Source organism: Haliotis cracherodii, unplaced genomic scaffold (genome assembly GCF_022045235.1).
Source record: "Haliotis cracherodii isolate W230 unplaced genomic scaffold, xgHalCrac1.p SCAF_5, whole genome shotgun sequence".
NCBI lineage: Eukaryota > Metazoa > Mollusca > Gastropoda > Lepetellida > Haliotidae > Haliotis > Haliotis cracherodii.
Genome location: NW_027266308.1, coordinates 41,616,568 through 41,629,776, shown reverse-complemented (window position 1 = coordinate 41,629,776; position 13,209 = coordinate 41,616,568). Strand labels below are relative to the sequence as shown.

Genomic DNA, 13,209 nt, shown 5'->3' with positions numbered 1-13,209 from the left:
AGACGTGTGTCTCATGTTTCCCAAATTAAAAGTTTAGACAAATCATATCCCACATTTGGTAATATTTACGATTTGCAGTTTTGTAAACTAAGGGCGGGCTACTCTTGCTGTTTCCTGTTTCAACCATGCGACCTCTAGGCTAGCTCAAGATCTAGTTTACAGAAGTCTAAGTCTCATAATTCAACACACATAACATGGAGATGTGCACGACTCAAATGGCATTCCTTACAAGAGTAATGTCGTCATTCCTGGTCCGACAAACCGTTGCAAGGAACAAGATCAAAGTGAGTTGCTAAATAACAGTAAAGGGTGGCCTCACCATTTTTGTTTTTGTATCATGGAACTTTACTTACCATGTTTACTGTTGCACACATTGCTGCAGATTATCTTGGGTAGATTTTATACTTTGACGAAATGCAAAAAAAAGAAGACGTAAATTAGAATTGTTAATTTTATCTGAATCATTTTACCTGTATTTGACGGGTATTTGTGAATGTGTTCACCATGTTCACAGTGACACTGAATCTGATAAGTGTGTATGGTGTGGATTGATTGGAATTAAATGCTACTGTACACTGGATTACAACCAGCTATCACCCAAGGACCAGTTATCGCCAACAGCTAGTTACATCATGCATGATCTCAATTCTCGACTCTTTTTACTTTTGCCCTTTTCCTAAGGAATTACAAGCGAGAATTATATTATATTAAAATAATAAGCAAACATGATCTTATTCTTGTGGGGAGGAGTAAAACTACACAAGATATCTTTTACTTCAAGATAACTTTAGAGAGGACATATGAGTGTTGTCATGTGACTAGTTCACGTAAACATTCAACAACCAGTTGATTCACATTTTGTTCAATCATTGCTGACAATTAATCGATCTGTCATTTGTTCACAAAAATATGATCCTGTAGCCTAATTTAGTACTTTTTCCAAACATGCATATGTTATATTGCAAAATCCATAGCAAATAGTGTTCTTGATAAGGATGGTAATGGTAATTTGTTATATCTGAAGAAGAAGGTGGCAACTGAAATAGTTAGCATGTTTAGTTGAATGGATATTCCTGTTTCCATTGTTTCTATACACACTGTTATGGTATTGAATGAATAGAAATCAACATTTTTCCATAGATTGAAATGAACACATTTTCTAATAGTCACACCTCGCTTAAAAAAATCAAGTTTAGTAGTACAGCATGGTACAGTAAATTTTTATTTCGAAATGTTTCACAAATACTGTATTCGAAGTAATAAGCGCTCCACTCTAATTAGCGCCCACAGCAATATTTGCAAATACATGGGATAGTGAACAATCCCAGTTGGCACCCCTTCCGATTGATCAGTGTACACAAGACTTATTTATTCATGTATAATACACACTTGTGTGTTATATGCACCCTTAATTATAAACATGATAAAGGCATATAAATTCTGGAAAATATATTCGAAGTAATAAGCATTTTGTATCATTTCAGGCTGTCAGCATAAACCACAACATTTACGATCATTCAACGATTTTCTCACCAAAATTATATTCAAATAAGTGTCCCTTTTTATCTAATTTTGAGAGCGCCCCGGGCGCTTATTACGTCAAATACGGTAACACCAAAAAATGTCAGTGACTGGTTTGTGGCCAGTAATCCCGTTATCATGTTTATGATCCAGGAATAGGATTTTGAGTATCATCTGACTATCACAGGCTAGTTATCTGCTGAAGCTGAGTAGCTCATATTCGATATGACTGCATTTCCAGGAACGTTGTCTTCAATCGTTTTCAACAACATCAAACAAACTACAGGAGTTGACAGAGCAGCCGGAAAGCAGTAGCAGTAAGTTGCCAGGGATGATTTTATGCTCTGTCTTAGAACGCCTGACATTTGTCACTCTTAGACATTGTCACAGCTAACAATACAACTGGTAACCATGACAACATGGCTGTTGTATGGCATTGTTAGAATAAAATCTAAACATGACAAATATTTATGATATGTTTAATATGTTCAATGTGCTGACCAAACATGGTCAAGATGTACATAGCCAACAATATAATTATGTCATGATAACATATTATTCAGTGAAAACCTAGCTGATCACTTCTTTGTACATGCCGAGCATGTTGAGTTGTCAGAGATAATAATTAACATGTAACAGTCATGATAATCATGTTAATGTGAAGACAAGTGATATTACAAATTGTAAGACGTTGTATTGAAAGTTTCCACATGTAATATACAGGACATAGAAATGGTGGGTTTTTGTAATCAAAATAGCATTAAACCGAACTCACTTACTCACTAGTATTCAGACTAGTAAATGATGAAATTGCATCCCTGTTAATATCATATCATTTTAACCGTACATCATTCAGATATTTTCATCAATGCATCACGGACAATATAACTGTATTTTCCACTTCCAGAGGCTCAGTCCCCCCAACCCCCAACCATGCGCCCACCCCTGCCGGTCATGACATCCCGCAAGGTTGACTACCTCCACCCCCGCATGAGATCCCGCCAGGCATGGCTGGAGACCCTGGACACTATAGAAGATGAGAAGCTGGGGGTCATTGATCTTCATCCTGAAATATTTGCTACCAATCCAAGGTAGCGGTCAAACTGTTTGGATACTGTTAGCATGATTACCTATTAGCAGTGTTCGAGATTAGTGGGGGTAGAGGGATCCTTGAGGTTGCTGGTATAGTGGTTGAATCCAGGGACCCCCCCACCCCCCCCCCCCCCCCCCCCCACCCCCAAATCTTGAGTTTTTTAGCTCACCTGACATGGAAGTGGCCCCGTCATATAAGGCACCGCAATTCACTGTGCAGAGTTGCGCCCCTTGATCTATGGGTTCCAATCCCAGTTCGCCTCGATTATGTTTCTAGGTTTGTCAGCACGGTGCAACCATACCCGTGCTCATGGGTTCCACCAAAGTGGTAAACGTCTAAGGCCTGCTTCACTTCAGGCTTTCCTTCCACATCAAGCTGACACGCTGTGATATAACTGGAATACTATTCCAAACTCACTTGCACTAGTCAGTGCTGACACTAATAACACAAAGCCTGGCGATTATGTCCACCTCTCAAAAGGAGGGGAGACATATTTTTTGGGCTTGTTCTCGTCGTCATCGGTGTTCCCATCCTATTTCGAGCCAGAACTTGAAAACTCTCAAAGTAATGAATAATAATTGCATGAATCTGTACATGTGCATTAATCATGTTAATCAGAATCTGTACCAGTACATCTTTGCTATTATTGTTTTTCGGATTTGCAAACACATTTATAGTAACAACTTGAAGTGATGTGCCAAAAAAGGAGCAGAGAAACACTTGTTTTTGTGAGTAAAAACCTGTTCTAGTTCATTTCTACTTTATTTTCAGGTTAGACATGCTTCACAAGAATATACAATGGCAGACAACATATAAGAGGATTGTGAGTATACAGTGATACTATTGAAGTCAAATCCTCTGTAGTCATAGTAGAGTGTATATGTGTAATAAGTGTTACTGCTGCTTACTGGCTGACAGTGAGTTGGGTTTAACGCCGCTTTTAACACTATTCCAGTTATATCACGGCGTGTCAGTTTAATGTGGGAGGAAAGCCCGAAGTGATGCAGGTCTCAGACGTTTACCACTTCGTTGAAACCCACGAGCACGGGTATGGTGCTGACAAACCTAGAAACATAATAGGGGCGAACTACTGGCTGACAGGGTCGATGTAGTGGCTCAGGAGTGTGTTGTGTGGTGGAGATGGTGTCGCTCAGGGGAATTAGCAGACTCACAGACTATAAGAGATGAATCAGATCAGCCCATAAACATGACACTGCTGTACAGATGTGAAAACTGCATCTTGTAAATGAACTTGCTTTCAGTTAAGTTTTCTACAACTGTTTGAAAATCAGCTTTGGTTGGTTAGTTGGTTGGTTGTTTTATGCCGCACTCAGCAATATTCCAGCTATATGACGGCGGTCTGTAAATAATTGAGTCTGGACCAGACAGTCCAGTGATTAGTATCATGAGCATCGATCCACGCAATTGGGAACGATGACATGCATCAACCAAGTCAGCAAGCCTGACCACCCGATCCCGTTAGTTGCCTTTTACGACAAGCATAGTCGCCTTTTACGGCAAGCATGGGTTGCTGAAGACCTATTCTACCCCGGATCTTCACGGGTCTTCAAAATCAGCACTTTTCACACAATTTACTTCTACAGTTTGTGCCCAAAACCTTTGAGTCTGCAAGACCAAACCTGTCACTTGATATAATTTTCAGTATCTTAGTGTTAATGTATGGGCTTTTACTACTAGCTTACTAGACATGCTAGACAAAACACTATTTTACTTGATTTGGGCTTCAAACTAGTGGCTAGAGTCACAGACTGTTTCAGTGCGTGATATGCTATTAGTAAAAAGGTCAAGTGATAGTAAATAAACAAAATAGTCATGCTATTTTTAGTATTTTACCATGTTTACCCAAGTAACAATATGGGTTTGAAGGTAATATTAATATGAGCTATATTCCCTGCCTCTATGAAGTTTGCTCTCTACACCGGTGAATAGGTGCTCCAATTGGTATGCTTGTTGTTGCTAGTCACATGCCAAGACCAAGTCCCGGGCGGAGGTGCAGGGGGGTGGGAAGCGGCCGTGGCCACAGAAGGGCCTGGGGAGAGCTCGACACAGCAGCATCAGATCACCACTGTGGGTCGGAGGTGAGTTACTCCCAAAGTGTAGGCCCTGGGGGTTCTGGAGTACAAGAGCTCCGCCCATACAGGCTTAAGCTCCATTGGTCTTATCTAACTCATTTCAGACTTGTGGATAGGTAATATATCTAGATTTTTCACTATTTTTTGGCTAATGGACGAGCAAACATATCTATCCTCCCATGCTTTTCATAAGAGCAGCTAGAATGATGATCAGATGGGTACACTCGTGTTTACTGTGCCGACAACACTGTTGTCCATGTGATGTATATCAACCACTGAGTTGCATGGCCCACAACTGATCGTTTACCTGTTGGAATGACTATAGGTATGGCTGGAATATAAGTGACCGGCATATGACGATGTGAGGTCAGTTGAGATGTGAACATTAAGCTATGACATCTGAAAAAGTTGTTGGGGATTCAAATTACTCCCAGACTTACACATCTGATGGCTTATCTTGCTTAACAGTAGAAGGGAGGTAACTCCTCCTGTCCAAAACCCTATACCTAAATTGAATTGAAAAAAGTATCATCACAAAATATTAACCAACTGTAATTTTGCAGGTGGACGAGCCATGGGACCCAGGGGCCCTAAGAGTTATTTCTACATGTTACCCACAGCTGTGAGGGTGCAGGGTCTGAGGGTGGCGCTGTCTGTCAAATATGCACAGGTGAGAAGGAAAATGTTGTCAAATATGCGCATGTGAGAAGGAAAATGTTTTCAAATATGCACAGGTGAGTGGGAAAATGTTGTCAAATATGCGCACGTGAGAATGAAAATGTCACATATGCACAGGTGAGAATGAAAATGTTGTCAAATATGCGCATGTGAGAAGGAAAATGTTGTCAAATATGCACAGTTGAGTTGGAAAATGTTGTCAAATATGCGCAGGTGAGAATGAAAATGTCAAATATGCACAGCTGAGAATGAAAATGTTGTCAAATATGCACAGTCGAGTTGGAAAAAGTTGTCAAATATGCACAGTTGAGTTGGAAAAAGTGCTGTTAAATACGCACAGTTGAGTGGGAATATATTGTCAAATATAGACAGGTCAATGAAAACATTGTAGAATATTGTTAAAGTCATCAACAGAAACTATAACATATTAGCAATTAACATGCTGTAAGCTTATCTTATTTAGAAGACAAATTATGAATATCATATTCTCAAAGAATCGGATAAATAATTTTTCAAGAATGGGTATTACTATCAGACATTTATCATGGTGCCTTTATAAATGATTTTGGTTTTTTTTTTTCAGAATGACTTACATATAGTTGATTCTCTAGACATACCCACTGATGATCCACAAGTAAGTACTTAGTATCCATGTGTAATATTCATAAAATGAGATGTGAACATTTGTTGATAAAGTAACTGCAGTAACCATGGTAACCTGACAACAATTGACGCTTAAAAGAGTCTCATCTACATGTTCAACATTAGGCTTGTGTGTTTGTGTGAAGTGTAATTTTGGACACAGTTTATGTTGATATGAAAGTAAGCATGATGAGTGCCAAAGTGAAAGTGAGCATGATGAGTGCCAAAGTGAAAGTAAGCATGATGAGTGCCAAAGTGAAAGTAAGCATGATGAGTGCCAAAGTGAAAGTAAGCATGATGAGTGCCAATCAGACAACCAGATTCTGATTTAAGGCAAAAAAGTCCTAGTGTTAAGGTGTTAAGTTTAAACCCAGATCACTCTCTTGACTTAAGAGTCTTGACATGTTTTGTTTGATCTTTCAACCCCCAAATGAGTGGGACTCCAATAATTGTAAAGAGCAGTCTTGGAAATTAAGGGGGTCATGGGGGTTCATAAGGCACTCTCTGGTATTTTTTTTCAAGAGACCCCCTAAATCTTAGGTGTTAGTATAACATGGACTTTCACTCTCCATGGTGGACATTGCATTGGCATCATTTGGATTCTGAAGGTTTTCTTTTCTCTCCTCCTGCAGTACATGGAGGACCTGGTTGACAGTCGGTACTGGGGATACTCCGCTCTCTTTGTAGATGAGTAAGTAGCCAACACCCTCACGAATTACAACAGGGATTTATCTACAACTAGGAACTGAGTGCCCTTAGCAGGAAAGTTAGGAATAGTTTTACAAAATAGAGTGTTACATTTTTGTATTATTTTCTTAAATACACAGGTTTTTTAACATTGTGAATGCAGTCAAAAAAGTATTTAAGGCTCTTCATCTTTTTTGGTCCTGTAATTTGTGAAATACATGTCACTTCTGCAAGGCAATAACATTAGTTATGACTATGATAATATGAACTAGGATATTTTTTCGTCCAATCTTGGAATGTTTGCTGACATTTACTACAGATTTACGGCCAGATTTCGGCCTCTGGGCAGGTCCAGATCAATCCCTGTACAGGATGTGTTTGCACATGTTCATCATGAATTGTTTTCCTTGTGTAAGGACAAGAGGATAATTAATAATTCCCAGCATATCTGATCCACTGACCAGGGAAGTAGTTATCATGATCATGGAGTGCCATCATTATCATAGCAAGTACTACTACAGTAGAACCGCCTCTGTGGTCTAATCGTAGAGCGTCCGCCCGGAGAGCGGAAGGTCCAGGGTTCGATCGCCAGCCGCGTCATACCAAAAGACGTTAAAAGATGGTACTTGTTGTTACCTTGTCTGGTGCTTGGCATTAAGGAGCTTAAACAAGGACTGGTCGGCTCGGAGTCAGTATACTGTGTCTGAGTGGGGTATTCATGTTAAGCTGCGGCATGGTATCTCAGTGTGCTAGCACTATAAATCGGCATCAGTCCGGACTAGTACAAGCAGCCACACAAACACACACACGTACGTGCACGTCGCTATATATAAGTGCAATAATCTTTGACGCGACGTTAAACCCCATTTCACCAAACCTACTACAGTAGAGTAGTGTAGGGGATGTAACTCATATGGGAGACGGTCCCCCGTTACAAGTAATTCCCTGACATAGGGTCACTTGTACTCCTTCTTGCACAAAATTGCCTCTTCACATGATATTTATAAAACAATTATAACAAAATTATGTAGTTATTAACAAAAATACTTGTTACTAAATGACATGAAAATAATTGTTGGGTGATCAGGCCATTGTTCAGTGATAGACCTCAAGCTAAGATATGCAGTGCGAGTTATTTCAATACCTGAGCTGAGACATGTTTCCAAGCAGTGATGTGACATTGTACATGGTGTGTGTTCCAGCACGGACTACATGCCCCGGAATATAGCGGTGGCCCTGAGCAACACTCCCCACTTCAACCTGCTGCCTGTGTATGGTGAGATGCCTCTCAGTCACTTGTAGACAGATGTAGAAGACCCACTTGTTTAAATGAACACAGTTCGTCAAAACTGCGGCCATCATACATTAATTATAAGATTTTTCATCCCCACTCACACCACATGATTTTATTGTCCTCAAGGACCTATGGATGAATGAGTGAGTGAGTTGGGTTTTAACGCCACTTTTAACAGTATTCCAGTTATATCGCGGCGTGTCAGCTTAATGTGGGAGGAAAGCCTGAAGTGATGCAGGTTTACCACTTCGGTGAAACCCACGAGCACGGGTATGGTGCTGACAAACCTAGAAACATAATAGGGGCGAACCAGGATTCGTACCCACAATCATAGGTTTCTGGCGTGCCGAACGGACGCAACTGCACCGCGAATCGTGGCGCCTTAGACGTCTAGGCCACCCATGCCCCCCACCTATGGATGAAGAATATCACTATATCATGTATATATACATTGCCAGATTGCCTCCTGATGACCACTTGATGAAATACATCATACTCATCATCTGAGTCACATCCATAGACGGTTACTATGAAATAATGTACACAGATTCTTTGAAAAGATCGTTTTAAGAAAAGATCTAAACAATAGAATGCCTACCGCCTCAGATTTTTAGCTCACCTGACTAAAAGCCAAATGAGCTGATGTCATGATGTCGTCGTCCGTCTGACCAGTTGTCCTTCGTAAACATTTACATTTTTGACATTTCCTCTGAAAGTACAAGACCTGTGTAGCTGAAACTCTTGTGCTCACTGAATTCCAAACCGATTTTCATCAAGTCATTTTTGCCTATTACACTGCCATTTCTACATGTATCAATAAGAAGTTTGATATGCTGCAAGTATTTGGTATGCAGAATAACTTATAATAAGAAGTATTATAATCAGTGGTGACACATTTTGTATTTTGACCCTGCAAAAAGCCCTCTTTTTCTAGTGTTACTACATTTTTTTGGTACCTCTGAAACGACAAGGACTATGAAGCTGAAACTTTGTATGAATGATCCCAGCTATGGTGTGCTAACAGACATCTGAAGCTGAGAATCAGAGCCTTGTAGCTCTATTTTTAATAGTATATTTTTTGTGGCCTTGACAACATGAACAAGATTTTTCAAAGGAAAAATTGTACACACTGTTGTAAGTTTACTGTCCAGGGCTGAACGTGTACAGTATGTTATCTGTCCAGGGCTGAACGTGTACAGTATGTTATCTGTCCAGGGCTGAACGTGTACAGTATGTTATCTGTCCAGGGCTGAACGTGTACAGTATGTTATCTGTCCAGGGCTGAACGTGTACAGTATGTTATCTGTCCAGGGCTGAACGTGTACAGTATGTTATCTGTCCAGGGCTGAACGTGTACAGTATGTTATCTGTCCAGGGCTGAATGTGTACAGTATGTTATCTGTCCAGGGCTGAACGTGTATGGTATGTTATCTGTCCAGGGCTGAATGTGTACAGTATGTTATCTGTCCAGGGCTGAACGTGTACAGTATGTTATCTGTCCAGGGCAGAACGTGTATGGTATGTTATCTGTCCAGGGCTGAACGTGTACAGTATGTTATCTGTCCAGGGCTGAACGTGTATGGTATGTTATCTGTCCAGGGCTGAACGTGTACAGTATGTTATCTGTCCAGGGCTGAACGTGTACAGTATGTTATCTGTCCAGGGCTGAATGTGTACAGTATGCTATCTGTCCAGGGCTGAACGTGTACAGTATGTTATCTGTCCAGGGCAGAATGTGTACGGTATGTTATCTGTCCAGGGCTGAACGTGTACAGTATGTTATCTGTCCAGGGCAGAATGTGTACGGTATGTTATCTGTCCAGGGCTGAACGTGTACAGTATGTTATCTGTCCAGGGCTGAACGTGTACAGTATGTTATCTGTCCAGGGCTGAACGTGTACGGTATGTTATCTGTCCAGGGCTGAACGTGTACAGTATGTTATCTGTCCAGGGCTGAACGTGTACAGTATGCTGAAGCACGAGACGCTGGTCCTGACGGTGGCGGCTGTGGAGAAGCTGGAGGAGAAGCTGTTGTATCAGATGTACAAGACAGAGATGGACACCAAGTTCCATAGTCACAGAGGCATCAAGCCGTACAAGCTGCCCCTCAGCAAGAGGTGAACCTGGAGACTGTGTGTAGGAGGAGAACGGGGAGATGACACTGTATCTGTCGGAAATGGTCAGCCACAATCAAGTATATAATATCTCCATTCTATTATGATGAATATCATGGACCCATTTTAACGAGGAAATGACATCCCAATATCGACTAACGGGATCGGGGGATCAGGCTCGCTGACTTGGTTGATGATTGTCATCGTATCCCAATTGCGTTGATCGAAGCTCATGGTGTCAGTCACTGAATTGTCTGGTCCAGACTCGATTAGTTACAGACCGCCGTCATATAGCTGGAATTTTGCTGAGCGTTAAACAACAGACAAACAAATCATCCCCATATTAATCTCCCTCGGCACAGAATATCTCTTTCATGGGGGTAATGTGATTGGACGTCTTTATTTAGTGTCGTGTAATTTGAATTTGGCTCCAAACAAAGCTATTGTGGCAGATGTGTCCTAGGTATTTATCATAATGGAATGGAGATGTAATACTCGGAATAATCCAAGATGGGAGATGCCAGCCAGGAATGAGTGTAGCCAAGGATGAGTGTAAGGTAAATATCAACAACATGGACGGCATAGATCAACCACAGGGACAGATCAGCTCTACAGCAAAGATGATAAGATATGTTTGTTGTGTTAGTGATACAGCCTTTGTGTGAGCATCATGAGATGGAATGTCACCTCTGTGAAATTCGACTTGATAATTTACCTCAACGTACACAGTACATGTACAGAATGAGCAGGAACTCTAAGGTTTTTCCTGTTGATGTGATCAGCTTCTTGAAGTCCGTGATGGCATGAGTAAGGAACTTGGCTGTAATTCTCAGTGATCGTAGTAGTTACGACCGCCATATCATCACTACTTTTAACATAGGCTTTTGATAGTTCTAGCTCTCTGAGTGCTTTGTGAAACACAGTCCTGGAAAACACATCCGTATCAGTGTGACAAAGTTTGCATATCTTCAGACGTGGGTCTGTTCAATGTGAGCTGTGTACAGGAATGTCGTCATGTCGAGGTAGAGTACTGCAGTGCTATTCATGTTTAGTGCTATCAACTGATCCAATCTTATTAAAATCAGATCTTAGTTCTCAGTACCGCTAAGCAAATATCTGAGGACATCCCATTATGGGTCACGTCAGACCGACCTTGCACGAACTTTGACCGACCAATGGAATGACCAATCAGAAGGCAGCTTTCTCGTACTAATTTCAAATTGGCGACTACCCTTCGAAACATAAAAAACAGTCTGGAATGGCTAATAGATGGTCCAGATTGTATAGAATCAGTCGTTAAACCCGTAACTATCGTTCGGAATACCCCATGCTAAAGTTTTTCGAGATTGCATGATTAGAAATCACATTCCGACTGTCACTTTCATAATCTGGTAAGCGATGCTCTGATTGGTCGGATGAAAGGTCGTTCTGACGTGACCCCTAATGGGATGTCCTAAGATCTTTGTTTAGCAGTAGCGAGAACTGAGGTCTGATTTTAATGAGATTGTCAACTGATCTTGGTGTCAAGGACAAATACATCACCTGATGTGGTCTGTCAAAGGTCATCTGTTGGAGATATTATCTATTAGGTCTTTGAAAGGCATTTATAAGTGATACACTAAGGGAGAGAATTTATGTATGTCAACTTCTTTATTATGAGGAACACAACATTTCAGAGTATATGCTAACTCCTTCATCAAAATTAATTAGATGACAAAGATGACAGCGCTAATTACTGAATCATTGTTGACCTCCATTGTCTATTGCTAATCACCTATCAGCACCAATCATCTGTTGGCTTCCCTTGTTAGTTTCTACCGTTTGTTATTTGCCACCCTTTTGTCATCTTATTAATTTTGTTGTCCTTACCTATACATATATATGCTCTCTGCCTCATGGCATTCATTCACCTGATGAAGGAGTAAGTACATACTCTGAAACGTTGTGTCCCTCATAACAAAGAAGTTGAAATCCATAAATTCTCTTCCTTATATTATCTGTTGACACAGTGCATTTAATCTGTCAAACTTGAACTTGATGACGTGTGAAATGTCAGATGTGTGTGTGATTGTGAAATAAAGTATTCATATTACCTTTTTTGTGCCTCATCAGAGAGTCTGACAGTGCAGCTGTGCAAGGTGAGGTGAGGTGAAATGGGGTTTAACGTCACGTCCAAGATTATTGCACTTTTATAGCAACGTGCATGCACGTGTGTGTGTGTGGCTTCTTGTACTAGTCCGGACTGATGCCGATTTATAGTGCTAGCTCACTGAGATACCATGCCGCAGTTTAACATGAATACCCAACTCAGACACAGTATACTGACTCCGAGCCGACCAGTCCTTGTTTTAGCCCCTTAATGACGACTGCCAGACAAGGTAACAACAAGTACCATCTTTTAAGGTCTTTTGGTATGACGCGGCTGGAGATCGAACCCCGGACCTTCCGCTCTCTGGGCGGATGCTCTACCATTAGACCACGGAAGGCGGTCACCTGTGCAAGGACTCATGGGGTTTCCAGGTCAGGTTATGTTCATATGACTGAATGGACCTGCTGGTCGGGCGCGTTGACTTGGTTGTTTCATGTACCCAACAGCATGAATCATTTCTCATAATATCAATCACCGGTTTGTCTGGTCCAGATTCAATTATTTATCAATAGTTGTAAGTTGCACTTTAAACAACAAACTACAATTGATGTGGAAGAAAGTTCTGACAAGGTAAACAGAAACAAGCCCTGAATACATGTCCCTTCAGTAATAGGTTGCTGGGAGAGTGTAATAGACCCCATTGTCTATGCACTCAGATTCAAATTTGATTCATTTAGAAAGGCCATTGGCCCAAATACATGAAGTGCATACAATGCATTATAGGATCATTTTACAAACAGATTCACACGTTTCGTGTCAGTACATTTCTGATCTTGAAGACATATTTGAAATATAACATAACAGATTTTAAATAATTTGAGGTTGCCATAAGGCGAATAAATTGTTGGACTGACGGTCGAATTACATATTTATTTGTTATGTATTGCTTTCGAATATGTTTCAAGGATGGACTTATAAAGATGAAATGATCCATACCT

The 13,209-nt window shown here is 40.7% G+C and overlaps 1 protein-coding gene across 1 annotated transcript; it reads left to right on the top strand.

Moving 5' to 3' along the window:
• The first annotated feature begins 119 nt into the window (after positions 1-119).
• On the top strand, positions 120-12,214 carry LOC139442154 (large ribosomal subunit protein uL4m-like). The gene is made up of 10 exons (XM_071222956.1): positions 120-284; positions 1,763-1,838; positions 2,429-2,612; positions 3,386-3,437; positions 4,596-4,713; positions 5,271-5,377; positions 5,969-6,019; positions 6,660-6,718; positions 7,917-7,990; positions 9,960-12,214. Exons 1-10 carry the CDS (start codon positions 195-197, stop codon positions 10,127-10,129), a joined length of 981 nt encoding a protein of 326 aa, XP_071079057.1. The 5' UTR covers positions 120-194; the 3' UTR covers positions 10,130-12,214.
• Positions 12,215-13,209: the final 995 nt, after the last annotated feature.